Source organism: Centroberyx gerrardi, chromosome 23 (assembly GCF_048128805.1).
Source record: "Centroberyx gerrardi isolate f3 chromosome 23, fCenGer3.hap1.cur.20231027, whole genome shotgun sequence".
NCBI lineage: Eukaryota > Metazoa > Chordata > Actinopteri > Beryciformes > Berycidae > Centroberyx > Centroberyx gerrardi.
The window spans coordinates 17,560,592-17,585,384 of record NC_136019.1 but is presented as its reverse complement, the minus strand read 5'-3'; the positions used below and the strand labels follow the sequence as shown (position 1 = coordinate 17,585,384).

General features: G+C 42.1%; 2 protein-coding genes across 3 annotated transcripts; both read right to left on the bottom strand.

The window, feature by feature from the left end:
• Positions 1-652: 652 nt before the first annotated feature.
• On the bottom strand, positions 653-2,328 carry LOC139933127 (signal-regulatory protein beta-2-like). The gene is made up of 4 exons (XM_071927165.2): positions 2,248-2,328; positions 1,832-2,149; positions 1,379-1,726; positions 653-872 (listed from the first exon to the last, which is right to left on the bottom strand). The coding sequence occupies exons 1-4, from the start codon at positions 2,312-2,314 to the stop codon at positions 724-726; spliced, it is 882 nt and encodes a 293-aa protein (XP_071783266.2). The 5' UTR covers positions 2,315-2,328; the 3' UTR covers positions 653-723.
• On the bottom strand, positions 2,312-24,112 carry LOC139927805 (uncharacterized). 2 transcript variants are annotated; one of them, XM_078281707.1, is made up of 6 exons: positions 24,021-24,112; positions 23,160-23,867; positions 22,906-23,031; positions 22,762-22,805; positions 22,517-22,607; positions 2,312-2,428 (listed from the first exon to the last, which is right to left on the bottom strand). In XM_078281707.1, exons 1-6 carry the CDS (start codon positions 24,076-24,078, stop codon positions 2,373-2,375), a joined length of 1,083 nt encoding a protein of 360 aa, XP_078137833.1. In that variant the 5' UTR covers positions 24,079-24,112; the 3' UTR covers positions 2,312-2,372. The 2 variants fall into 2 exon arrangements, with proteins under 2 accessions (XP_078137833.1, XP_071776188.1); XM_071920087.2 differs by lacking the exon at positions 2,312-2,428 and having other exon boundaries at positions 22,456-22,607.
• Between the last annotated feature and the right edge of the window lie 681 nt (positions 24,113-24,793).

Genomic DNA, 24,793 nt, shown 5'->3' with positions numbered 1-24,793 from the left:
GGATATTGGTTTATATCATTATGTCTCAATGGAATCTCCACATAGCAAACATTTGTTTCAGGATTGGTTGTAAACTGTCATATTGCTTATTGCAGATTTATATAAATGTAAAAAATGTAATAATTGAAAAAGTAAGTAGTGCTATTCCTGTGGCTGGCTTGTTCATATTTCACAAAGAACATGACAGAGAGGTCTTTGGTCATATTTGAATATTCTTTATGTATGAGAGTCAACAAGAGATATTTATTTGATATTAATTCTCCCTCATATCTCCACCTGTCCAGGACTAAACCTCTCAGTCCTGTTGACGGTGCCTGACCTCAGAATACAATACAGCGTCTCTACTGTATTTCACTTTGACCGGCCTGGAGGAGGAGCTTCTGGGAGCCAAACTCACTGCTGCATAGTGAACTGCATCACTAGTCTGAGGAAGATGGAAATGGAAATAAAGTATTAGAGACTTGTTCTGACAGTTTGAGACAGAAAGGTATAATGGAAAACAGACAGACAAATATGCCATGCAAATGTACATGTGGCAATGTCAATGTTGAACTTTGAGTAAAATCAGTGGTTGGTAATTAAAAAAAAAAAGAATTGCATTACCTGATTGCTTTCAGAAGATCCATCAGTTTCCTCTGAAGAGAGAGTCAAAGATAACTACTGTCAATGCTACAGAATTTAAGAGAATATGTCACTCTTCTGATACAGATGTACAGCTAATGATTATAATGTGGAATTTGCAATACCTGTGGGACCTTTGCTCCGACTCTTGCAAAGTGCCCATACAAGTAGAAGTGTTGCCATCCCAAGAACGATGTTTGACAAAGCCAGTGCAACAACAGTTGGACTCAGGTCAAGTGCCGTTAAGTTTCCTTAACACCAAAGAGAATAAGCATAATAAAAAAAGCTGTAAGTGCAATAACTGCCATTTCAAAAAACAAAACAAAACACACTGAATGGTTTCTGGTCTCTCACATTGGTTGCAGACATTAATATAAAAATTGAGATGCACAGCAAAATCGTCAGTGTTAATTTAATGTTGAGAGTGTAAAAATGAACACTGCTAGTTTTAATATAAGTCCACACAATCAAAGTTAATTCAACACTTTTAGACCAGAGCCATATCAGCTTTATATCTTTCCAGTTAACACTTGTCACCTCCAAATAATTGTCACTGAAAAAAACATCTACATTTGGATCTACACTGGAAAATTTGCTGTGTACGCATCATTTAAAATATTATAGAGGATGGGGTCACCTGTATTCTTTTAATTATCAACTTATGCATTTCAGGAATCCCCCCCCCCCCCCCCCCCTCAAAATCAATATATAGCATCTTGGAATGAAATCCTTCACATCTTTAGCTTTGATGTCTTACTTTTAATATTGAGCTCGGTCCCATTTCCAAACAGGATCTCCCCGCATGAAGCCACAACGCAGTAGTAGGTTCCAGCATCGGCAGAGCTGAGGTTCTTCTTGGGAAGGTTGTAGACACAGCTAGTTTGTTGAGAGCCAGTCTCAGTCTTCTCACAGCTGTCATTCTTATTTCCAGAGTAGTAAATCATTTCAGGACCAGAATTTTGTGAGTTTTTCAGCCAAAAGACACTAGTGTCTTCCCCTGCACAGTTGCCAGTGTGAACAGAACAGTTGAGAGTTACAGAGTCTCCTGGCTGGACTGACTTAGACACTGGCTGCTGAACAACAGAGTCACTGTTCATCTTTGGACCTTGGGGAAGAAACCAAATGAATTGTGATCACTGACATGAAGTTCACATTCATGTTCATTTAGCCTGGGATGCAAGTTTAATGGTAAATTGCACATATAAAATACCTTTTAGCATCAGAAAGGTTCCTGTTCCAAATTCAATGGAGTTCAAATATAACACTCCACAGTAGTATGTTCCAATGTCCTCCCACGTTGTAGCAGATATGCTCAAGTCATTTTTGATGCCATTAAAGTTTACTGAATAATGGTGACTATTGGAAGTATGTATTGATGCCACACACTCTAGTCTCCTTCCAGTAGTTAATTTGTACCATACTCTACTTCTTATAACACTGTTTATCTGACATTCAATAGTAACTGGGTCTCCCAGCTCCGCAGTTTGGAAAGAAACAGGCTGAGAGATGTCATTGAACTGTGCCACACCTGAAACAAACAGAAAAGCGGGAAGTGTAAATCGTATAATCAATCTGTGTGTGTAGACTCTCATGAAAAGATCCCACAAGTGGAAATTTGTTACTTACACAGATTACAGAGCAGGAAAACATTGAGAATGTACACCATCATCTTCTCTGCTCCTAGCTCCATCATTCGTTCTGCTTCTTCTCCACAGCAATTCTGACTTATTGACGCAACAGCAGTCTTAACATCATGCCAGATCTGTCAAGTTTCTGATTGGTTCATCATTTTCATCCTGCAGAATACCTGATTGGTTGTTGAGTGGGTCATAACAGTAGGTTGATAGTGGATATGAGTATGCAAGATATATGAATATGCAAGATGTAATATATATAGTATATTCAGTATGGTGTATATACAGTATGAACAGTATTGACAGAATGACACTGTTGCCTGAGTTTAAATTTGTATTGAAAACTGTCACATTGTCTCTAAGCCTTGCTTTCTGGATTGAGATGGGCTGAAAAGCATCATGTGTCTGAAAGATATGTCATTACATGTTTCAATGTTTATCTTACAATTTTTATGTTAATGTTATAGTGATATAATTGTCATTCACTTATATAAAATAATACTAAAGGGCAACGACTACAGACACTTAAAATACAATAAGGCTTGTAAAATGGAAAAAGTAGTCTGCTTGTATATGTAACACTATCTAAGTGAACATAGAAAAAAAACAATAATATGCAGTCCAAATTGTATCCAATGGGGCCCGTAATCCAGAACAGTCTTACTTGCAACAGTACTGTTGGCGAGGTGACTGTCTTTTCATCCACCGAGGTCCACTGTGGATCATAACTGATTCACTCCACTAGAGGGCGACACTGTTACTCCCAGCCGGCTCCCTGCTCACAGCAGCATCTGCGCCTAGTCGCCATGGCGCAGCAGTCGGAAGTGGATTGGAAGCAGTGAAGCCCGCCAATGGGAATGGCAAGGCAATGCGAAACCGGTCTATATCTGGAGCACAGTCTATCGAAGAAATACAATATTCAGGCAATATGTTGCAGGTTGATCACACATGCTAATGACAGCAAGTTAGTTTCTCTGCTCTGAATTTACACGAGCCACTTAACCCCTTGTATCCTTGCGCCTGATACACTCTGGTGCGGACTGATATGCAAAAGACAGTGCCTTAGGCAAGCTATAATCAACATTCTATAATAACATGAATAAAGTACAAAGAAGAGAGAAAAAGACCAAAAAAAGTATACAAGTGTGTGTGTGTGTGTGTGTGTGTGTGTGTGTGTGTGTGTGTGGGGGGGGGTTACACATACTCTCCAGAGAAATAGTCTATTCCAAAAAGAACAACACAGTAAATTAAAAGGCATTTATTATTATAAATATTGTTATAAGGCCTGTAATGTACCATATTTCCTCTAATGTTGGCCCGGGCCTTTATTTACCTCAACTGCAGAGGGTACCAGGCCTTTATTGGAAGCAGGCTTATATTAGAGACAGGCCTTTATTTCTAATTCCCTCTGTTTGATAAGTATATTTGCTCATATTTTAGTATGAAGTTTGATTTTCTGATCTGCTTCTGTTGGGGTACGTTAGGTAGCCGTTTTTTTGTTACTGCAATGCATTATGATAATTACGGTAATCGACGACGGCATGCTCCAGAGACTTCCGCCGGCCGAGCCATCTTGTGGCACTTGTACGTTACTACAAACTACAGTTACATGTATAACAGGCGCCAGGAGTTTACCGGTATCCACTGTTGTTTGCATGTAAGCTGAAGCTAACTGAAGCTAACTGAAGCTAAAGTAGAATCTATACAATTATATCATATCAGCGTTTGTTTCGATGCACGAGCTCAGTCCACCTGACAGCCCTCTGTTCTGTCGGCGACATGGAGGTTTCGGCGCACCGAGGGCTTACTGCCGACGCTTCGAGTTACCCCGGGGGCACGGTTCCGGCCAGTGCCGATAGCTGGGCGCCGATTTGTTCCCGGTGATCCGGCCGAGATTTCGGCGGGGTCCCGACGCCGATGCGTCACCGGGTGTCCCCGATAGGTATGGGCCGTGGACGCGGTGGAGAGGACAGCGGCGGAGAGAGGAGACGGACACGGTTTTGACCTAGTCTTGTTTCCTTTGTTTTTTTCCCCGGCTTGTATTTGAGGCCGGCCTTTATTTGTTCATGTCGACCACGGCCCCGGCCATTATCGGAGACCCGGCTTTTAATTGACTACCGGCCACTATTAGAGGAAATACAGTAATAAACTAGTAATGACATAAAAAGTTATTACATTATGGGCAAAAAAGGTTTAAGATTTTATTACGTTATTGGATTTTTATTGTGTTATGGGCTTTACTAGATCTGATTTTATTTTAATATGGGCAGTTATTACATTATGGTCAATTATTATGTTTTGGGTCTTTCAGGATATGCTCTTCTCCATTTCTCCTACAGTATTGCTAAGAGCAGCCATTTCTGTCTTCACGGCTGCTTTATAATCACACAGTCCAGACCTGCTTATTAGCTGCCATTTCATTTTATAGCTGGTACTGTTCTCAGTTTTGAAAACTTCAATAAAGTCCTTATATAGAGACGATATCAGCTTTCTCTCTGAAGGCTGAGTTGATCGCCATTTGACATGCTGGAGCTTTTTTTTTTTTTTTTACATTTTATGGTGATTATATGGATCGCAACAGAAATCAGTCCTGAGTGGTTTCGAAATCCTGTGCACCAAAGATTTAAAAGATTAAACTTTTGATTAGATGCTCTGCAGAGCTCTGCCACGTCATCTACTCTACATCTACTTAAAGGCTACTACATGTAGCATTTAACCTTTAACTGTAAGCCAAAGTAAATAGCAATATTGCAAGGTTAAACTAAAATGTGTGCACTCAAATTAGCTAACATGTAGCATCAAAATGCCAATAAAGGTGTGGTTTGTGTAATTATTTTGGACTCACACCCAAAGTTTCACAAAAAAGGACCAATCTTCAAACGTTCAGACAAATCAGTCTCTGCTTACCAATCCATACAGCTCTGTCGTTTATGCATGCCATGATTTTCTGAAAGCCAAAGTGGAATTTGCAGGTCTTCCAGTGTACATGGTATTTTTTATTTTATTTTCACTACTTATTTTCCAATAGTAACAAACCCTCTACAGTTGCTAACCCCACCAGCACCACAAACATGTAGTTCTTCTCTGCACATTGTAACAGGCATAGTGATAGATTTAAGTACAATGTCTTTTATATACATTTATAAAAGTTCAACAGTTAAGTCATGTCCCTCAGTCCTCTGAAAGCATATTTGGATTATTGTACGGCAAGGCTTTACAGTCATCATATTTAGGTGAAATCACTTCGAAAAACTATTTCTATTTCAGGAAAATCTACATTACCCGTATGTATGTATGTATGTATGTATGTATGTATTTATGTATTTATTTATTTATTTATTTATGTCATCAGGGACAATGGACATCAATAAACATCAATATCACAAGGTAATATCAATGTAAATGTGCCAGGGTTAGCTGTAGGAGCTCATTTGCACCCTGAACAGGAGGACATTAAAAGGTACATTAAAAGTATTCATACAAAGCATATTATAGCAAATACATCAAACAAATAGCTCAATACAATAAATTACAATTAAAAAAGATTGTACAAATAGTATCCTTACATCAGAAAGATGCAACTGCATCATTAACACACAATCATACCAAATTGTCAAGAGTTTTTACCAATCAAAGTAAAACCACCTGGCAACATTATGTATGTGTACACATTTATTTCGATTTTTATTAATTCAATTTAAGTTTAAAAGTGTGGTAATATGTGCAGTTTCTGCTCCCTACTGGGAGTTTATTCCAGATGTTAGAAGCAGACTTTCCATGTTTACTCTGTTGTATGGGACGACACAGTCTACCCTGGTCACTGCCCTCATTAGCCTGGAGTTTTTATTCTTCTGTGTAATATAAACACTTAGAACTGGAGGAGCTGGTCCATTAAGAATATATAAGACATGCATCTGTGTACTGTTAAAAGCTGTCCATACTAAATAAATTATACTTGGAAATGATCTGACAATGATGGTCTGTTATGCTTTCTGTCCAAGACTTTCAGTGTTTGTTTGACCAGATTCAAGTGGTCTTAAGTGGTAGCTCCTGCTGTTTGGGACCAACAGGTCAGGCACTAACTCAGATGAGACAATATCATCCCATACATGTATAATTTGGCTGCCTGCATTGAAAGATAAGGTCTAATTAGCCTGAAATTAAATAGTCCAAATGTAATGGTTTTTGCATCTTTATTTACTTGTTTATTGAATGTTAAATGAGAATCCAGATTACAGTATACCAAGGTACTTATAATTATCCACAATTGTTATTTTTCCCCCATTTACAGTCACATCAGGGTGAGTATTACGGACCTTTTAGAGAAATACATACAGACTTTTCAGAAACACATTCAGAAACACTGTTCATAGCTTTTGTTAGTTTCTGGGCAACTTCTAATTTACTTTTCCCATAAATATAAAAAAACTGTGTCATCTGTATCCACTTGTGGACAGATAAATGGCAACTCATTAATGTAGACAGTGAACAAGAGAGAACCTAGTATTGATTGGGGAACTCCAGCATAATTATAAAGAAAGCCAGACTGACTGTCCCCCATACAAACCATTTGGCCTCTGTGAGTTGATAGGAATATCCTACTATAAAATGAGGAAAACTCTGTCCTTCTGTCTGTCTGTCTGCATCCATTTTGCTCCTCAATGGGTTGGCCAATCAATCTGAAACTGCACATGGGCATTGAGCATTGGCATAGGCAGGGACTGACAAAGCTGACTTTTCCATTTTCCCAAATTTACGCTGTTTATGCGCATTTTTGGCAAGTCTGCGTGGAGTTGTGGCACGCGCATCCCCGGAAGTCTGCACGTAGTTGTGGCGCGCGCATCCCCGGGTATGGACTAGTATCCAATTAATAGGGGTTATGCCCAACTTACTAACGCATTCTGTTAAAACCAGTTTCCAGTTCAGTTTCGCTTTACCGAAAGCTCATTGTTGTACCAGCTACGTGTGGATATGCCGTTGTTTTATTCACCGTGTCTTCAGGAGCTGCCAAATATGAGCATTTCCGATTGTACATTGTATATGCAGGTTGACCTCCAAGACTCCCACGACCAAACTGGATGAAGGGTTTAAGCTGTACGCTTCTTCATACAGTTGCGACTACGAGGGTATCTGTCTACTAGCTAGCGGCTAGCTATCTAGCTAGCTCACTACCTAACACTGTTGTTAAGAGAGTCTCACCCAGCAAGTTTTTGATTAATTATTGCTGTATATACCTACATAATCACGTTGTCGTTTTATTTTCACCAGTATCGAACAGAGGCAGGCTGACTGGCGAAATTGGTATCAGCCATGATCCCTGATTAGCCTACTCCTATTATTCTGGCCCCTGTAGTTAGGCTGAGTTTGTTTATGGGTGTTTAAGTTGTAATTATCATATTTCTGACGGTACTTGAAGGCACCTCGAGATCGCTAAACATCCAGAATGTGGTTTCAGTTGAAATATCCTACAAATGAAAGAAGTATCTTGTTGGCATGGAAACGGTGACAGTTATTCTGTAGAGTGGCGGACTTCTTCCCTCTTGCAGTTAGTTTGTAGAAGCATTGTCTGTAAGTAAAATAATTCATAACCTACTTACCCTTTGATTTAGATGATATTTATATGGACGATCGTTTACGGGGTATTTACGTGTTGTCATGACTACTGTATGTTTATCGGTTCTGTGTAACCGATCTTGCTATGAGGGATATGATTTGTATATGGTAGCATATTTCAGGGTTTGTAACAATATTATACCTCATGTAAATACATGTTGTTCAGCTAGTGAGAATTAAGCTTTGTGTTCAGCATATTTATACTTATAGCTTGTTTGTTTCTTTGTTTCAGTTTCACTCTGTTTCTAGTACTGTATAGACGAACTGGTGCTAATAAATCAACTGTCAACACTACAGCTGCTGGAAGGAGTTTACCTATCTGTTAAGCTTAAGAAGGGGACTCTTTTGCAAGGACAGAACAGTAAAAAGACACTCTCAACAGTGATTGCAATCTCCGGGGAACAAAATAGGCAAAATGTCAGCGTCAGAACATAACAGCATTGCAACTAGGTCGGAGTGCTCACGTTCATCTAAGTCATCAAGACGTTCCAGCAAATCGGCAGCAAGCTTGGCTGCATTAGAAGCTCGTGCCAAGGCTGAAGCGGCACTAGCAAGAGCATCATATGCCAAGAGAGAAATAGATGTGAAAGTGAAGAAGGCTCAGCTTAAAGTGGAGGAGACTCGCCTGGAAGCCACATTAGAGGCACTTCAGCAGGAGAAGGAGGCAGAGGCCGCATTAGCTGAGGCCAATGTCTTTGAGTCAGCGGTGGATGTAGCCGATATGACACAGCTGTGTGGGGTAAACAACAACAAACGAGACTCATCCTGCCATTCTCTCGAGAGGACTGAGAAGTATGTGCAAGATCAGCAAACCTATGCAGGCTACCATCAGCCATCAGCCAACATGGGAGTCTCACAGTCAGACACCAAGGTCGAATCGCTTTCCCCAGCTGATCATCTCCAGCCACACGACTCCTCTCCCTCTTACAACAAGCTGGTCCAGAGCTCACAACCACGACTACGCCCTCTCTCTCACAACCCCACTCATACTGACCGTCAGACACCAGTTGTAGAACGTCATGAATCTAGTAGGACCCAGTCTGATCATGCTGATGTTGCAGGGCTAGCGAAGTTCCTAGCACGCCGTGACCTCCTCACAGCTGGACTCACCAAGTTTAACGACAAGCCAGAGAACTACTGGGCTTGGAAGTCAACATTCTCCAACGCCATTGAAGGCCTCGACCTAAAGCCCAGTGAGGAACTTGACTTACTAATCAAGTGGCTTGGGCCAGAATCAGCCGAGCATGTGAGAAGAATGAGGTCTGTCCATGTCAATAATCCTGCTGCGGCCCTCAGCGTGGTCTGGCAGCGGCTAGAGGAATGCTATGAGTCTGCTGAAGCTATGGAGACAGCCCTCTTCAACAAGCTTGAACGCTTCCCAAAGATCTCCAATAAAGACCCCCAACGTTTGAGAGAGCTAGGTGACCTTCTCCTCGAGTTGGAGGCAGCCAAAGCTGAAGGTTACTTACCCGGTCTGTCCTACCTGGACACTGCAAGGGGCATCAACCCTATTCTGGAGAAGCTCCCTTTCAGCATGCAGGAAAAGTGGATGTCAAAGGGGACCAGGTACAAACAGGATCATGGTGTCAGCTTCCCACCCTTCTCGTTCTTCCAGTTTAATCCGTGCGGAGGCAAAAATGAAGAATGACCCAAGCTTCATCACTCCCACTTCCAGTGCAGCACCACCTAAAGGAGAGACATTCTCAGTGAGAACGACAAGAGCTCCTATCGCAGTGCACAAGACAGAAGTGGACAATGCCACCCAGAAAGATGACCCTAACAACCAATGCCCTATCCACAAAAAACCGCACCCCTTGCGAAAGTGTAGAAGCTTTAGGGAGAAACCCCTAGAAGAGAGAAAAACCTTCCTCAGAGAGAACTCTATATGTTTCAGATGCGTCTCCTCAACAGCACACCAGGCAAAAAACTGTCAAGCGGCCATCCAGTGCTCAGAGTGCGAAAGCCACAAGCACATTGCAGCTCTCCATGCCGGTCCTGCCCCTTGGTCTCACAGAAATGCTGTCAGCTCCTCCACACAGCATGGCGGGGAGGAAGACGAGTCTTCCTCCTCTTCAGTTGCCACATCCACCTGTACTGAGGTCTGTGGAGACAGGCCCCCAGGGAAGTCTTGCTCCAAGATCTGTCTCATTAACGTTTACCCAGAAGGGCATCCCGAGAAGAAGAGAAGAACATACGCCATTCTGGATGACCAAAGTAACAAGTCTTTGGCTAGGTCAGCCTTCTTCGAGATGTTCACTGTGGACAACGACGCCTCACCTTACACCCTCAAGATGTGCTCAGGTGTCTCAAAGACTGTAGGCTGACGAGCAAGAGGCTTCATTGTGGAATCAGCTGACGGAAAGACCTGTTTACCTATGCCCACGCTGATCGAGTGCAATGAGCTCCCAGACAATAGGGGCGAAATCCCTACACCAGATGTTACAAGGTACCACCCTCACCTCAAGTTCTTAGTCAACAAAATACCTCCCCTGAACCCCCAGGCTGAGATCCTTCTACTACTAGGAAGAGACATCATCCAGGTGCACAAGGCGTTAGAGCAGCGCAACGGACCCCCACACGCTCCTTTCGCACAACGTCTAGCCCTCGGCTGGGTGATAGTGGGAGATGTCTGTCTCGGAGGGGCACACAAGCCTTCACCAGTTAACGCCTTCAAGACAAATATTCTAGAGAACGGACGCCCCAGCTTCATGAGTCCTTGTCTCAGCAGCTTCCATGTGAAGGAGAACTTCAGCCACACCTGTCAGCCTCAAAGTTCCTGCACCCTGTCCCTGAAGCGGAGATATACACCGGCCGATGCGACAAGCCTCATGGGCGAATCTGTCTTCCGCTACACTAAGGACGACAACAAACCAGCTCCCTCAATGGACGATCTCACCTTCCTGAAGACGATGGAAAAAGAGTTCCATCAGGATGCATCAAACAGCTGGGTTGCTCCGCTCCCTTTCCGTAGCCCACGGCAACGTCTTCCTAACAACCGCGGACAGGCCAGCAATCGCCTCGCCTCACTCACACGCATGCTCAAGAAACGTCCAGAGATGAAAGACCACTTTATTGAGTTCATGTGCAAAATCTTCGAGAACGGGCACGCTGAAATCGCTCCACCTCTCCAAGCAGAAGAAGAGTGCTGGTATCTTCCGATCTTCGGGGTGTACCATCCACAAAAACCCGGACAAATAAGAGTAGTGTTCGACTCCAGCGCCCAGCACCATGGGGTATCTCTAAATGACATCCTGCTTACTGGTCCCAACATGAACAATAGCCTGCTTGGAGTACTGCTGCGGTTCAGAAAGGAACCAGTGGCTGTGACAGCAGATGTGCAGCAGATGTTCCATTGTTTCGTGGTTCGTGAAGACCATCGGAACTACCTGAGGTTCCTGTGGTACCGCAACAACGACCTGGACGATGAAGTTTTGGAGTACAGAATGCGGGTCCACGTTTTTGGTAATAGCCCGTCCCCAGCAGTGGCCATGTATGGCCTCAGAAGAGCCGCCTTAGGGGGCGAAGGGGATTATGGAGCAGATGCAAGGCATTTCGTCAAGAGGAACTTTTACGATGACGGTCTCATATCCCTCCCCACAGAGAAAGAAGCCATCACTCTTCTCCACAACACTCAGAAGATGTTGGCCCTCTCCAACTTACGCCTGCACAAGATCGCTTCTAACAAGGCAGAGGTAATGAGAGCATTTCCTCCAGATGACCTGGCTAAAGGGCTGAAAGACCTGGATCTGAGTGTCGACTTCCCTCCCATGCAAAGAAGTCTAGGGGTGAGCTGGGACGTCGCAGAGGATGTCTTCACATTTCAGGTGTCTTCAGCAGAGAAACCTTACACTAGACGTGGAGTCTTGTCGACGATCAATAGCCTGTTCCCCTGACCCTCTTGGATTTGCCGCCCCAGTAAGCATTCAAGGAAGGTCTCTACTCAGAGAGCTCGCCATGGAGGATCGCGACTGGGATGCCCCTCTCCCAGAAGAGAAGTTCCAAGAATGGAAGCTGTGGAGAGACTCACTGAAGGAGCTTGAGCAAGTCAAGATCTCTCGCACGTACACCTCCACTTCTCTCAGCCGAGCACATAAGAAAGAGATGTGTGTCTTCTGCGACGCATCCTTAAATGCCATAGCAGTCATAGCTTACCTGAAGACAACCGACGCCAGTGGGAACATAGATGTTGGCTTCATCTTCGGTAAGGCTAAGCTCGCGCCACGTCCTGAGATCACCGTCCCAAGACTCGAGCTGTGCGCCGCCGTTCTAGCTGTGGAAATAGCAGAGGCAATCGTCGATGAGATTGACATCCAACTTGACGTCACATTCTACTCGGATAGTAAAGTAGTTCTAGGTTACATTCACAACAACTCCAGACGTTTCTACATGTATGTGAACAACAGGGTACAACGTATCAGGAGATCTACCAGCCCAGAGCAGTGGAAGCATGTCCCTACTAACCAGAACCCTGCCGATCATGCCTCAAGATCAGTCCCAGCAGGCAGCCTGACTCATAGCACATGGTTGACAGGACCAGCTTTCTTGTTCAGGTCAGCAGAACCAGAAACCCTTCATGCACCTTTCGACTTGGTCTATCCCGGAACTGACTACGAGATCCGCCCCGAAGTTGCTTGCCACACCACAAACGTCTTAAGCAGCAAGTTAGACCGTAAGAGGTTTGAGAGGTTCTCGAGTTGGAAAGCACTGACACACGCAACAGCAAGACTTGTGCATGTAGCTCACTCCTTCAAGGCAGGCAGCAGCTGCAAGGGATGGCACATCTGCAACAAACCCTGCTCCGCCGAAGACCTGGATCAAGGCAAGAACATCATAATCTGCAGCGTGCAACACAAAGCCTTTCAAGAGGAATTGGAATGCATCAAAGAAGGTAAAGCCATTCCTAAACAGAGCCCACTCTTCAGTCTGTCCCCCTACATCGATGATTCAGGCCTACTAAGGATTGGAGGGCGGCTGTCCCAAGCAAGCCTAGGCAAAGATGAAATCAACCTTCTCATCCTCCTTGGACAGAGCCATATTGCGACTCTACTCATCCGTCACCACCATGAGCAGGTCCACCATCAAGGACGCCACTTCACTGAAGGTCTCTTGAGAGTAGCTGGTCTGTGGATCATTGGTGGAAAACAGCGTGTCAGCAGCATACTCCATCAATGTGTCATCTGCCGAAGACTACGTGGGAGGATAGAAACTCAGAAGATGTCGGACTTACCTGTGGACCGCCTCAGCACTGACCCTCCCTTCTCTTTCGTGGGGTTGGATGTATTTGGACCATGGATGGTTACAGCACGTCGCACCAGAGGTGGACTAGCAAGCAGTAAGCGCTGGGCTGTGCTCTTCACGTGTATGAGCACCAGGGCCATAGACATCGAAGTCATTGAGTCAATGGATTCCTCAAGCTTCATAAATGCCCTGCGACGGTTCTTCTCCATCAGGGGACCAGCTAAACGAATCAGGTCTGACTGTGGAACAGACTTTATCGGAGCCTGCAGAGAGCTGAAGATGGAGGTCGTTCAGAGTGACACAGAGGTCCAAAGGTACCTGAGCGACAAAGGGTGCACTTGGGACTTCAACCCACCGCACCCGTCTCATATGGGAGGCAGCTGGGAGAGAATGATTGGCATCACGAGGCGGATCCTGGATTCCATGCTGCTGAAGGTGAGTCAATCCAACCTTACTCACAAAGTCCTGACTACATTCATGGCAGAAGTCTCAGCCATTGTGAATGCTTGTCCATTGGTTCCTGTGTCTACGGACCCAGACTTCCCCCTCATCTTGACGCCAGCGACACTCCTCACCCAAAAGGTTGCTGTAGTTCCTCCTCCCCAAGGTGAATTCAACGATAAAGACCTCTTCAGACGGCAGTGGAGACAAGACCAAAGCCTTGCAAACACCTTCTGGCACCGCTGGAAGAGAGAGTATCTTCCGACCTTGCAGAGCCGTAGGAAGTGGCAGGAAGAGAAGCCCAACCTTCAGGAAGGAGACATTGTGATGATGGACTTCCGGCTTTCTCCCTAACCAGACGCTCTCTGCTTTGCTCCCTGCCGGCTTATCTATTTTCAGCAATATTTTCCTGTTTTTCCCTGTTTTTCCCCACTGACCAACTATTTTTAAGTATTTTTTCTGTTGCTGTTCTTTTTTATCTTTTATTTACTTAATTTGTATTGTTACTGTGGGAAAATGCCGATGGTTAAAGTCAGTGACTCTTCCTCCTGCTCTGACTGTGCTGGCTGCCTTCGGTTATCACAGCAAATTACTGAACTGGAAGGAAGGATTCTTACACTTTACCAAATCAGCCAGGATGAGCAGCTCATTGACACGCTGTTTGAGTCTTCTGCCCGCATTCCTCATGTAGAAACGTCTGGTAAAAGTACAGACTCCAACACTACGACCCATACTACGGACCTAGCTGACACTCTCCCCTGGCTTGACCCAACCGCAAATGGACCAGCCACTCGACACCCTCCGCCACTCGCTACAGACCCAACCGACACCATCTCCGAGCCGCAAGGTGGACTGGCCCCGGAGGCATCCCCACCGCTACTCGCCACAGATATGGGCTATTGGCACAGCAAGGGTGCTAGACCAAAAGTCTCTACTCCTGGTGAGCTGTGGTCGGACGTTGTCCGCCGTAGGGGCAGCGGAGGAAACAACAACAATAACAGGAGGAAACCCCAATACTCTCCCCAATACACTCCCCGGCCAGGACTACAACTGGAGAACAGGTACAAAATACTCAGTGAGCCGGATCCAGTGACTGCTAATGCTAATGACAGCACTTCCATGATGCAGCCCAGTACTAGCCGCAGAGCTAATGCTAATGCTAATGCTAATGCCAGCACTGGTCCCGGTGCTAATGCTAATGCTACCTCCAGGCACTCACCGCCGACTACCTCCAGGCGGAAAATGCGGCCTGCTAATCAACATACTAGGCCGAGGGCCAGAAGAAATATTGCAAATTCCACACTTGATAAGCCAAGGGCCAGAATAAATATTGCTAATTCCACACCTGATAAGCCAGACACTATTCTGATTGGGGACTCTATAACCAAGCATGTAAGAATGGCAAAGACTGAAAATCTAACTATGGATGACACATCTGTCAGGGAGCTAACAGGGCTGTTGCCAGTTATCCTCTCTACACATCCAGGTAACATGAGGATTATTATTCACGCTGGGTCTTTTGACATTCTGCAAGGGAAAACTGGCTCTGAGATCCTGAAAAAAGACTTTTGCCTGCTACTGGAGAAGCTGAGTGACTGTCAGTCGCAACATGTATTCATTTCAGGCCCCATTCCAACCTTGGGGAAAGGAATCAAATCTTTTAGCAGACTCCTTGCCCTGAATACATGGCTAACATCGACGTGCCTCACCCATGGGATAAAGTTTATTGACAATTTCAATATCTTTTGGAACTGTAAAGATCGCTTTAAGCCTGATGGGATTCATCCAAGCATCACTGGTTCCAGACTACTCGGTGCCAACCTACGTCATGCTCTTGGGATGCCATACCAAAACAAGAATGCACAGATAAGCGCGAAGGACAAGGACAGCACACACAGGCGGACAGCCTGTATCTCTCGCCCCTCACCTGACCCTCTGCTCCACATCACCCAAGGCATTCAGAGGATGTCTCTGTCCCAATCAGGGATCCAACGCCCCCCCTCCCCTCCTCCACCACACTCACCAATCAAGGAGTTAGTTAAAGCTGCCACGCTGAAGCTCAGTCAAATTGATGAACTATTAAACAGCAATAACCACAGACATCATCAATCAGGTGTCTATCAGAGATGAGACAGACCCCATGCCGCTTCCTTAAACATACCGGTGATCTTAAACAGCCGGTGGCATGGTCAAACACATCGTAGCAATCACAGACCATCTGGTACCTGTCTCGGTAATCTTAAATTTGTCAATGTTCAGCCACAACCAGTTTCCTTTCCTGTCACAGAATCCCCACAGCTGAAATTAGCTCTTTTTAATGTCAGATCATTGGCTAACAAATCCTTTTTGGTTAATGATCTGATAATTGAAAAGAATTTGCATTTAATGTTTTTAGTTGAGACCTGGCTAAACAGCACTACTGGTGTAGCAACACTGATAGAGGCTTGTCCTCCAAACTATAATTTTTATCAGTCAGTCAGACAGAACAGGAAAGGAGGAGGGATTGCAGCCATTTTTTCTACACAGTTTGTGTGTAATGACATTGACCTGGGTGAATTTACATCATTTGAATATCTTGCTCTTGAGCTCAAAGCAGAATTATCAGTGCTCATCATTACATTGTATCGGCCACCAAGATATTCAACACTGTTTCTGCAGGAATTCTCAGAGCTGATCTCACTTGGTATCACTAGATATGATAGATTAATCCTGAATGGAGACCTGAATATTCATATCAACAAAAAGAATGACTCCAAAACTATGGAGCTTGTGAATTTACTGGACAGCTTTGAACTTACCCAACATGTAAATGAAGCCACTCATCAGCATGGTAACATTCTAGACTTGGTAATAACAACAGGGTTAAACATTGACAATGTTTCAGTATTAGAATGACCTATTTCTGACCATCACTGTGTGTTTTTTGATGCCAGCCTAATCTTAACAAAGACTAAAAGGGATTTTTTGGTTCAAAAGAGATTCCTAGATAGCAAGGCTGAAGCAAAGTTCTCTAATGTTATGAAATCATTTGAGTCATACAGCATTGACTGCTCTTTAAATGACATGGTTGAAAATTTCAACAATACCTTGTCATCTGCTTTAAATACTGTTGGTCCACTAAAGGTTAAAAAGAGGTCGACTGACAGAATCTCCCCATGGTTAAACAATAACAGTGTTAATGAGATTAAGAGAATCTGTCGAGCAGCTGAAAGAAAATGGAGGAAAACCAGGCTCACAGTTCACTGTAATATATACAAAGAAGCCATGACTGTCTATAACAAAGCAATACGTCTAGCAAGAAAGGATTACTTTTCTAAGATTATTACAGAGAATGCTGGAAACTCTAGAATATTATTCTCCACTATTGACCAGCTACTCAACACTGCCCCCACCCGTCCGCAGTCCTCTGCATCAAATTGTGAAGAACTTGCATTGTTCTTCAATAACAAAATAACTTCAATTAGAACCAGCATTGCTGCTGATGTAAACACAGATGACCTCAGCAAACCCTGTAAAGAAGATGTAACCATGGGAAAATTCACTTTTATTACATTAACTGAGCTTTGCAAGACTGTCACCGAGTGTAACTCCTCCACCTCATGTATTGACCCTGTACCTACAGCATTTTTTAAGCGGGTGTTCGATAGTGTTTCAAGTCATGTCCTGAAGATTATAAATACATCCCTTCAAACAGGCATCTTCCCAGATGCATTCAAAACAGCTGTTGTAAAACCCTTACTAAAGAAACCCAACCTAGATGGTAATGCATTGACAAGCTATAGGCCGATATCCAACCTTCCATTCATTAGTAAGATACTTGAAAAGGTAGTTTCAGTGCAAATAAACTCCTTTCTTAAAGAAAATAATATCCTGGAGGAATTTCAATCAGGCTTTAGAACATACCACAGCACTGAAACTGCTCTTACTAAAATAATCAGCGACCTCAGACTAAACTCTGATGAAAATAAGGTCTCAATTCTTGTCCTCTTGGACCTAAGTGCAGCGTTTGATACGATTGACCATGATATCTTAATCAATCGTCTTGAAAAGTTGGTTGGTCTTACTGACTGTGTGTTAAACTGGTTCAAAACATACATCAAAGGGAGAAAGTTTTACATCAGTCTTGGAGATCATGTGTCTGAGAAACATGACTTCTGTTTTGGGGTTGCACAAGGGAGCTGCCTTGGTCCATTATTATTCTCACTATACATGCTGCCACTTGGTAACATCATTAGAGAGCACAATGTATGTTTCCATAGTTATGCGGATGACACGCAACTGTACATCTCTGCTGAACCAAATGATGCTGCAGCTATAAACTCCATTACTACCTGTCTTTTGGCAATAAATAAATGGATGAGCAAAATTTTTTTAAAGTTAAACGAGGACAAAACTGAAATCCTACTAGTCGGCCCTAAAACAAAAAGAGAAATGCTGTTTAATAATCTGGGAGCATTGACTCCCTGGATTAAATCTGAGGTTACAAGTCTTGGTGTTATCCTAGATTCAGATCTAAGATTCAAGTCCCACATTAACAAGGTGACGAAAACATCATTTTTCCACCTTAGAAACATAGCTAAAGTACGACCATTTATAAATCAAAAAGATGCTGAAAAACTGATTCATTTCAAGCCGACTCGATTACTGTAACGCACTTTTTACTGGTCTCCCGAAAAAAACCACCGAGAGACTTCAGCTCATTCAAAACTCTGCAGCTCGGCTATTAACCAGAACCAAGAGGAGAGAGCACATTAGTCCAGTTTTAGCTGCTCTACACTGGCTTCCTGTAACATTTAGAATTGATTTTAAGGTCCTCCTCCTTATATACAAAGCCCTTAATGGGCTAGGACCAAGCTACATTGCTAACTCCCTTGTTCACTACCTGCCTTCAAGAACACTGCGATCATCTGCTGCTGGTTTATTGGAGGTTCCCAGCAACAGCCGAAAGAAAATCGGGGATGCAGCCTTTGTCAATTACGCCCCAAAGCTATGGAACACACTACCTATAGATATCAGGGAAGCCAGCTCGCTAAATATTTTTAAAAGAAAGCTAAAAACTTATCTCTTCACTTTAGCCTTTAACTAGCTATGACTTTCCCGATACAGGCCTTGAACTCTTTTTTTTTTTTTCTCTCTCACTTTGCTTCGCACTTATGCACTGCTGCACTTCTTTTAAAATTTGTATTTTACTTGATTTTATGCATCCTATGTACTCTATTTTTTTAACTTTATTTTTATTATTATTTTACAGTGGATTTTATTTTCCATCTTATGTTATGCATTCCTCATATTTTTACTATTGTTATTCAGTGGGTTTTATTTTCCATCTTATGTTATGCTCATTCTATGTCTATTTTCATGTGAAGATGCATTTTATGTATTCTATTCTCCTCTTTATCTTATTCTCACTATCATTATCAAGTTTTATGTGAAGCACTTGGTGCATGTAATTTCTCTGTTCACTTTGAGCTGCATTTCTTGTATGAAAGGTGCTATACAAATAAAGTTTATTATTATTATTATTATTGTGGTGCTAAGAGACAGTCAAGTGAAAAGGAATGACTGGCCCATGGGCATCGTCGTGAAGACCTTTCCTGGCAGAGATGGTAAAGTCAGAAAGGTTGAAGTCAAGACAGCAAGAGAGGGGTTGTTCAAGACCTTTCTGCGACCAGTTTCAGAAACTGTCCTACTCCTCTCTCAAGAGACTGACAAGTAATTTTAAGTTTAGTGTTAATGATGGTATTCTTACAGATACCAGACGGGGAGTATTCTGGCCCCTGTAGTTAGGCTGAGTTTGTTTATGGGTGTTTAAGTTGTAATTATCATATTTCCGACGGTACTTGAAGGCACCTCGAGATCGCTAAACATCCAGAATGTGGTTTCGGTTGAAATATCCTACAAATGAAAGAAGTATCTTGTTGGCATGGAAACGGTGACAGTTATTCTGTAGAGCGGCGGACTTCTTCCCTCTTGCAGTTAGTTTGTAGAAGCATTGTCTGCAAGTAAAATAATTCATAACCTACTTATCCTTTTATTTAGATGATATTTATATGGACGATCGTTTACGGGGTATTGTCATGACTACTGTATGTTTATCGGTTCTGTGTAACCGATCTTGCTATGAGGGATATGATTTGTATATGGTAGCATATTTCAGGGTTTGTAACAATATTATACCTCACGTAAATACATGTTGTTCAGCTAGTGAGAATTAAGCTTTGTGTTCAGCATATTTATACTTATAGCTTGTTTGTTTCTTTGTTTCAGTTTTACTCTGTTTCTAGTACTGTATAGACGAACTGGTGCTAATAAATCAACTGTCAACACTACAGCTGCTGGAAGGAGTTTATCTATCTGTTAAGCTTAAGAAGGGGACTCTTTTGCGAGGACAGAACACCTATTCTGAGAGGCTTGATAAATATCATATTAGGATATATTTAAACTGGAATTGGAACTGAAATTGAAAGTGAACAGACTAGCAATCCCTACTCTCAAACTGTGTGGCTTCTTGTTTTTCCTCATAGACCTGTGCTGCTGATACCGATTTCGCTGATCCGGTCTGGTCTCAAAATTAACGGCAGAATGCGCTCACGGTCGTCAGCCTGTCTCTGTTTAATACTGGTGAAAATAAAATGACAACGTGATTATGTAGGCATATATAGCAATAATTAATCAGAAACTTGCTGGGTGAGACTCTCTTAACAACAGTGAGCTACCTAGATAGCTACCCAGCTACCCTCATAGTTGCAGATGTATGAAGAAGCGTACAGCTTAAACCCTTTATCCAGTTTTTTTGAGTCTTGGAGGTCAACCTGCATATACGATGTACATCGGAAATGCTTATATTTGGCAGCTCCCGAAGACACCTTGAATAAAACAATGGCATATCCACACGTAGCTGGTACAACAATGAGCTTTCGGTAAAGCGAAACTGAACCGGAAACTAGCAAGTCCGTTTTAACAGAATGCGAAAGTACGTTGGGCATAACCCCTATTGCTTCAGTAGAAACATGTGAAGACAACTTATTTAATGAGCACATTATGGTTTACAGTGTCAAAAGCTTTTTTCGATCCAGCCCTGACTACCCCATTTAAGTCCAATTGTGATTTAATACGCTCAAGGAAAATACAATTAGCTGTTTCGGTCAAGTGATTATTTCTGAATCCAAATTGTATCAGATGAAACATGTTGCCCTTATTAAAATGAGAGGTTAGGTGCTCAGCAACCTATTTTTCAGCAACTTTATGGCGGAATGATACTTATGGGCTGATAGTTGGTAATGTCTTTTGGATCTCCGGGTTTCAATACAGGAGTAACCATAGTGCTCTTCCAAGCAGTGGGAAATATATCACATTTAAATGATAAATTCACAAGGTAAGCAATTGGAATAATCAAAGATTATTTGTGTCTTCAGGAAAGTAGTGTTTAGACCATGCACATCTTTAGTTTTAGAGTTATTTAAAAAGGATAGTGAAATTTATGGAATTCTAAATATTGGTTTATTGCTATCTATTGGGATGAGAAATAGTTTTGTTCAGAAATTGTAAAGCCATTTCTTTAACAGATTCAACAAAAAAGTTATTCAATACTAGTCTTTACTCTTTGACTAAAGTCAATATTACCTGATTTCTGTACTGACCTTCCCATGAGTTTTTTTTCCAAATGATTTTACCATTACCTTTAGCATCTTTAATTACTCCAAGAAAGAAATCTGCCTTAGCCTTTCTAACATTCTAGCATTAGCATCTTATTTCAGAGATATTTAAACAAAATGTTATCTTCATTGTGACCATATACCAGAAACTTTTTCAAGGCATTATCTCTCTCTCGCATCAGCCTTCTGAGTTCCTCATTTATCCATGGTAAAGTTATTATACATCTAGGCCTACGCTGACTTTTTCTACTAGAAGAGTTTATCACACTGTTAATGGTTGATGTGCATGTTATATGACAAGACTCTATATCTTCACTGGGCAGCAGATCAGATCAATATTTCTCATAACATAATCAAGATTACGTTCTTCACTTTTTGGAATTCTTTGTTGATACTGTTTTACTTTCACATGATTACTCAGTCTCTTTCTAGTAATTTTTTGAATCATCAAAATAATATTACAATCAGAAAGACCTGTAAGCAGGTTAAAAGACTTTGTTATTCATTCAGGTCTATTAGTAAACACAAGGTCTAATTGTGTGTGGGATATCTGGGTTACTTTGTTTGATTCTTGTATTATCTGGGTCAGATTAAAACAATCCATTATCTCTTTAAAATCTTTCTTACATATTTTACTTTATCAATTTATGTTGAAATCACATTCATTAAGAATGCAGCATAAGTGCTCATAAAACATATCACATGATGGCGAACAATACAAACCAATAGACATATGCAGGAAAAGAAAGACATTCAAACCCAGACATTCCAGATTTATTTGGATTTCTCCACTGAATGGGATTACAATTAAGGTGGTCCTTCGTATAAATCATACCGCTACCTCTTCCCTCCTCTTTATCCTTCCAAAAAAGTCTGTATATTGGATATTCAGGTCAGAAGGAGGAATTCATGGTTTTAACCATGTCTCTTTAAAACATATGAAGTCCAGTTTAGAATCAGCCATTAAATGCTGTATTTGTTCTTTCTTGGGTATGATGCTTGAATATTTACATGCCCCCAAGTAATCCATTTGTCTTGGTATGATACTATTTTCTCCAGGACTAAATTCATTTTAGTATTACCACAACATCTGAGACCTTTGGCTAAGGTTTAAATGGCTTCCTTCTCTGTGCCAGCCCTCTTAATGACTGGGCTTCTGATTCTAGATTCTGATGTTGAAGTTGGAGTACCAGGGGAATTATCTTATAAAGAGGTACTAATAAAATTATGCACTGTTATATAGAAACAAAGCCTGATCAATCAAAGTACAGATGAAACATGCCCAGCTCTACTGCCTTATGCTGGAGTACACACATTCAGTCTTGGTGTTGTCCCTCTTTCTTCTTGATCTGTTGTCCTTGTTTGCGCTTAAAGCAGCGTAATGGAGGTTGTCTGCATCTTGGCCCTGGTAACAAGAAATAAAAACAGTAAATCACAATTATGTAACACGTTGCATATGAGAGAAATATGACAGAAGCCCACAGAAACACTTTATTGCTGTGCTATAAACATATCTTGGTACAGTAATACAACAGTTGATGTAATTAGAAAAGACTCACCTCTACATTTGGAATAGAGGCAGCTGACCTTGTTGGTTGAGAATCTGTTTTTGAAAAAAATAGACAGAATGAAAAGCCCTCTTACTGAAATGCCATGTACAGTGAATACTGTATATGCAATCAAATACAAAGAATATTAATTACCTGTGCATTGGCAACAGTTTCTCTTGTTCATCTTGTACACCGAGAAAGCCAGGATAACAGCAAGGATGGTGGTGAATGCCACTGCCACACTCAAGAGATACACTAAGACAAGAGAATCCACCCCATCTGCACAGATCCAGACATTAGGACACATTGTAAAGTGTTTTTTTCTGTTAATGTTAATCTGAAGTTTGGTGAGGGAGTAATCACAACTATTTGTGAAATGAGACAGCCTCTGCTAAAATGTGACTTACGTTCAATGTCCATCTCGGTCCCATTTCCAAACAGTATCTCCCCACATGAGACCACAGCACAGTAGTAGGTCCCAGCATCAGAAACATTCAGGCTCTTCATTGGGAAGTTGTAGACACAGGTCTGTGTTTGGGTCTTGGGTTTCCTCTCACACTGATCATTCCTGACTCCATGGGTGTAAATGATTGCTGGACGAGATTCTCCTGAGCTTCTGAACCAGTAAACACTGTGTTCTCCGTCACAGGTCCCAGTGTGTACTGTACAGTTCAGAGTCACAGAGTCTCCTGGCTGGATGGTCTCAGACGCTGGCTGATGGATGAAAGCTTGGATGTTGGAACCCGAACCCTTTACACTGAGAATAGCGCCCTCCGCAAATGTAAACTCATAGGAATAGCTACTTGCGCAGAAATAAGTTGCTGAGTCTGAAAGGCGCAAATCTGAGATCTTCAAGTGATTTTTACCATTTTCAGTTTCCAGTATGAAGCGTGGATCGTACTTGAATTCATCATGAAAACTGCCATTTTTATCGTATTTGTAGAAGGTAGACATGACCTTTGGTTTCTGTCCCAGTGTTAGCTTATACCAGTAAAACATCACTGCTACATCACCTTCAGAGAAGCATCGCAAAGTCACGTTGTCTCCAACATTAACTGATATAAGACCACTCTCCTGATGTACAGATGAGGATTGTTTCAGAGTTGTCATATGAGCTGAAATAGAGATAAAGGAAATGCACAATTCATAAAGCATCTTGAGAAAACTGTAATGTGCATACTGTATTGCAGAATAAATAAAAAAAATATTAGAAGCAATCATATGAAGATTGAGCACACAGTCTAAATGATACAAAATGCACAACTTACTCATTCTCCCCAAGAATAGACATGTCAGATAAAAAGCAAACTTCGGAGGTGTCATCATGTCAAAATTTCTGTGTAGAACTGAGAGAATCTCCATATGTGCTCCACTCTTCAGAGACAAGACTCTATTTGATTGGCCCACCAGAACTGACATTGAATTTCCTATTTAGGCAACATTGAAGACATGGTCACAGCCCCCTACAGTGTCAATTCTGGTCCTTGAAAAGACACATGGATAGAGGTATCTGAACCACAAAATGACTCCACATCTGAACATTAGTTTTAAAATCAGTGAAACAGAAAATACCTGCACACATGAACATTGGTTTAAGATACAGCAGAGTCCAGTCATGCTCTGATCACCAGGAAGGCAGCCCGATATGTACAGCTTTCAAAGTTATGCAGACCAGATAACTGGTATGCAAGCATAATATTATCTGTCCAACTAGTAGTAACTGGTTAGCTTTACTAGGGATAGGGAGCAATGGAAAAAGATTTTAGGCAGTTCACTCCATACTTGAGAACATGACTCCAAGCTTCCAAAGCTAGAATCCAAAGCTAGAATCCAGACTGTAACCTGTGATGTTGTGAAGAGACAAATTTTAACAATAAATGAGAGGCTGATCTGAAGGTCTCATAGAATTGATTCCTGACTTTTCAACTCAGCAGCTTGCTTCAAACCTGCTTATTGTGGTTGACATTTTTTCCACTTCAAAAGAAAATATTTCACAAGTGTTTTTTCTGTTATCTACTAAAACTCTCTAATGTCTCCAGCT

Bases quoted from the DNA above. Each gene is read 5' to 3' on its own strand.
- LOC139933127 (XM_071927165.2), bottom strand. From the start codon at position 2,314: ATGATGGAGCTAGGAGCAGAGAAGATGATGGTGTACATTCTCAATGTT. The intron at 1,727-1,831 runs GTATTTTATATG...TTCTTCCCCAAG, and splicing joins AACCTTTCTGATGCTAAAAG to GTCCAAAGATGAACAGTGAC. The intron at 873-1,378 runs GTAAGACATCAA...TTTGGTGTTAAG, and splicing joins GACCGAGCTCAATATTAAAA to GAAACTTAACGGCACTTGAC.
- LOC139927805 (XM_078281707.1), bottom strand. From the start codon at position 24,078: ATGATGACACCTCCGAAGTTTGCTTTTTATCTGACATGTCTATTCTTG. The intron at 23,032-23,159 runs GTAAGTCACATT...GGATCTGTGCAG, and splicing joins GACCGAGATGGACATTGAAC to ATGGGGTGGATTCTCTTGTC. The intron at 22,608-22,761 runs GTGAGTCTTTTC...TCTTGTTACCAG, and splicing joins CCTCTATTCCAAATGTAGAG to GGCCAAGATGCAGACAACCT.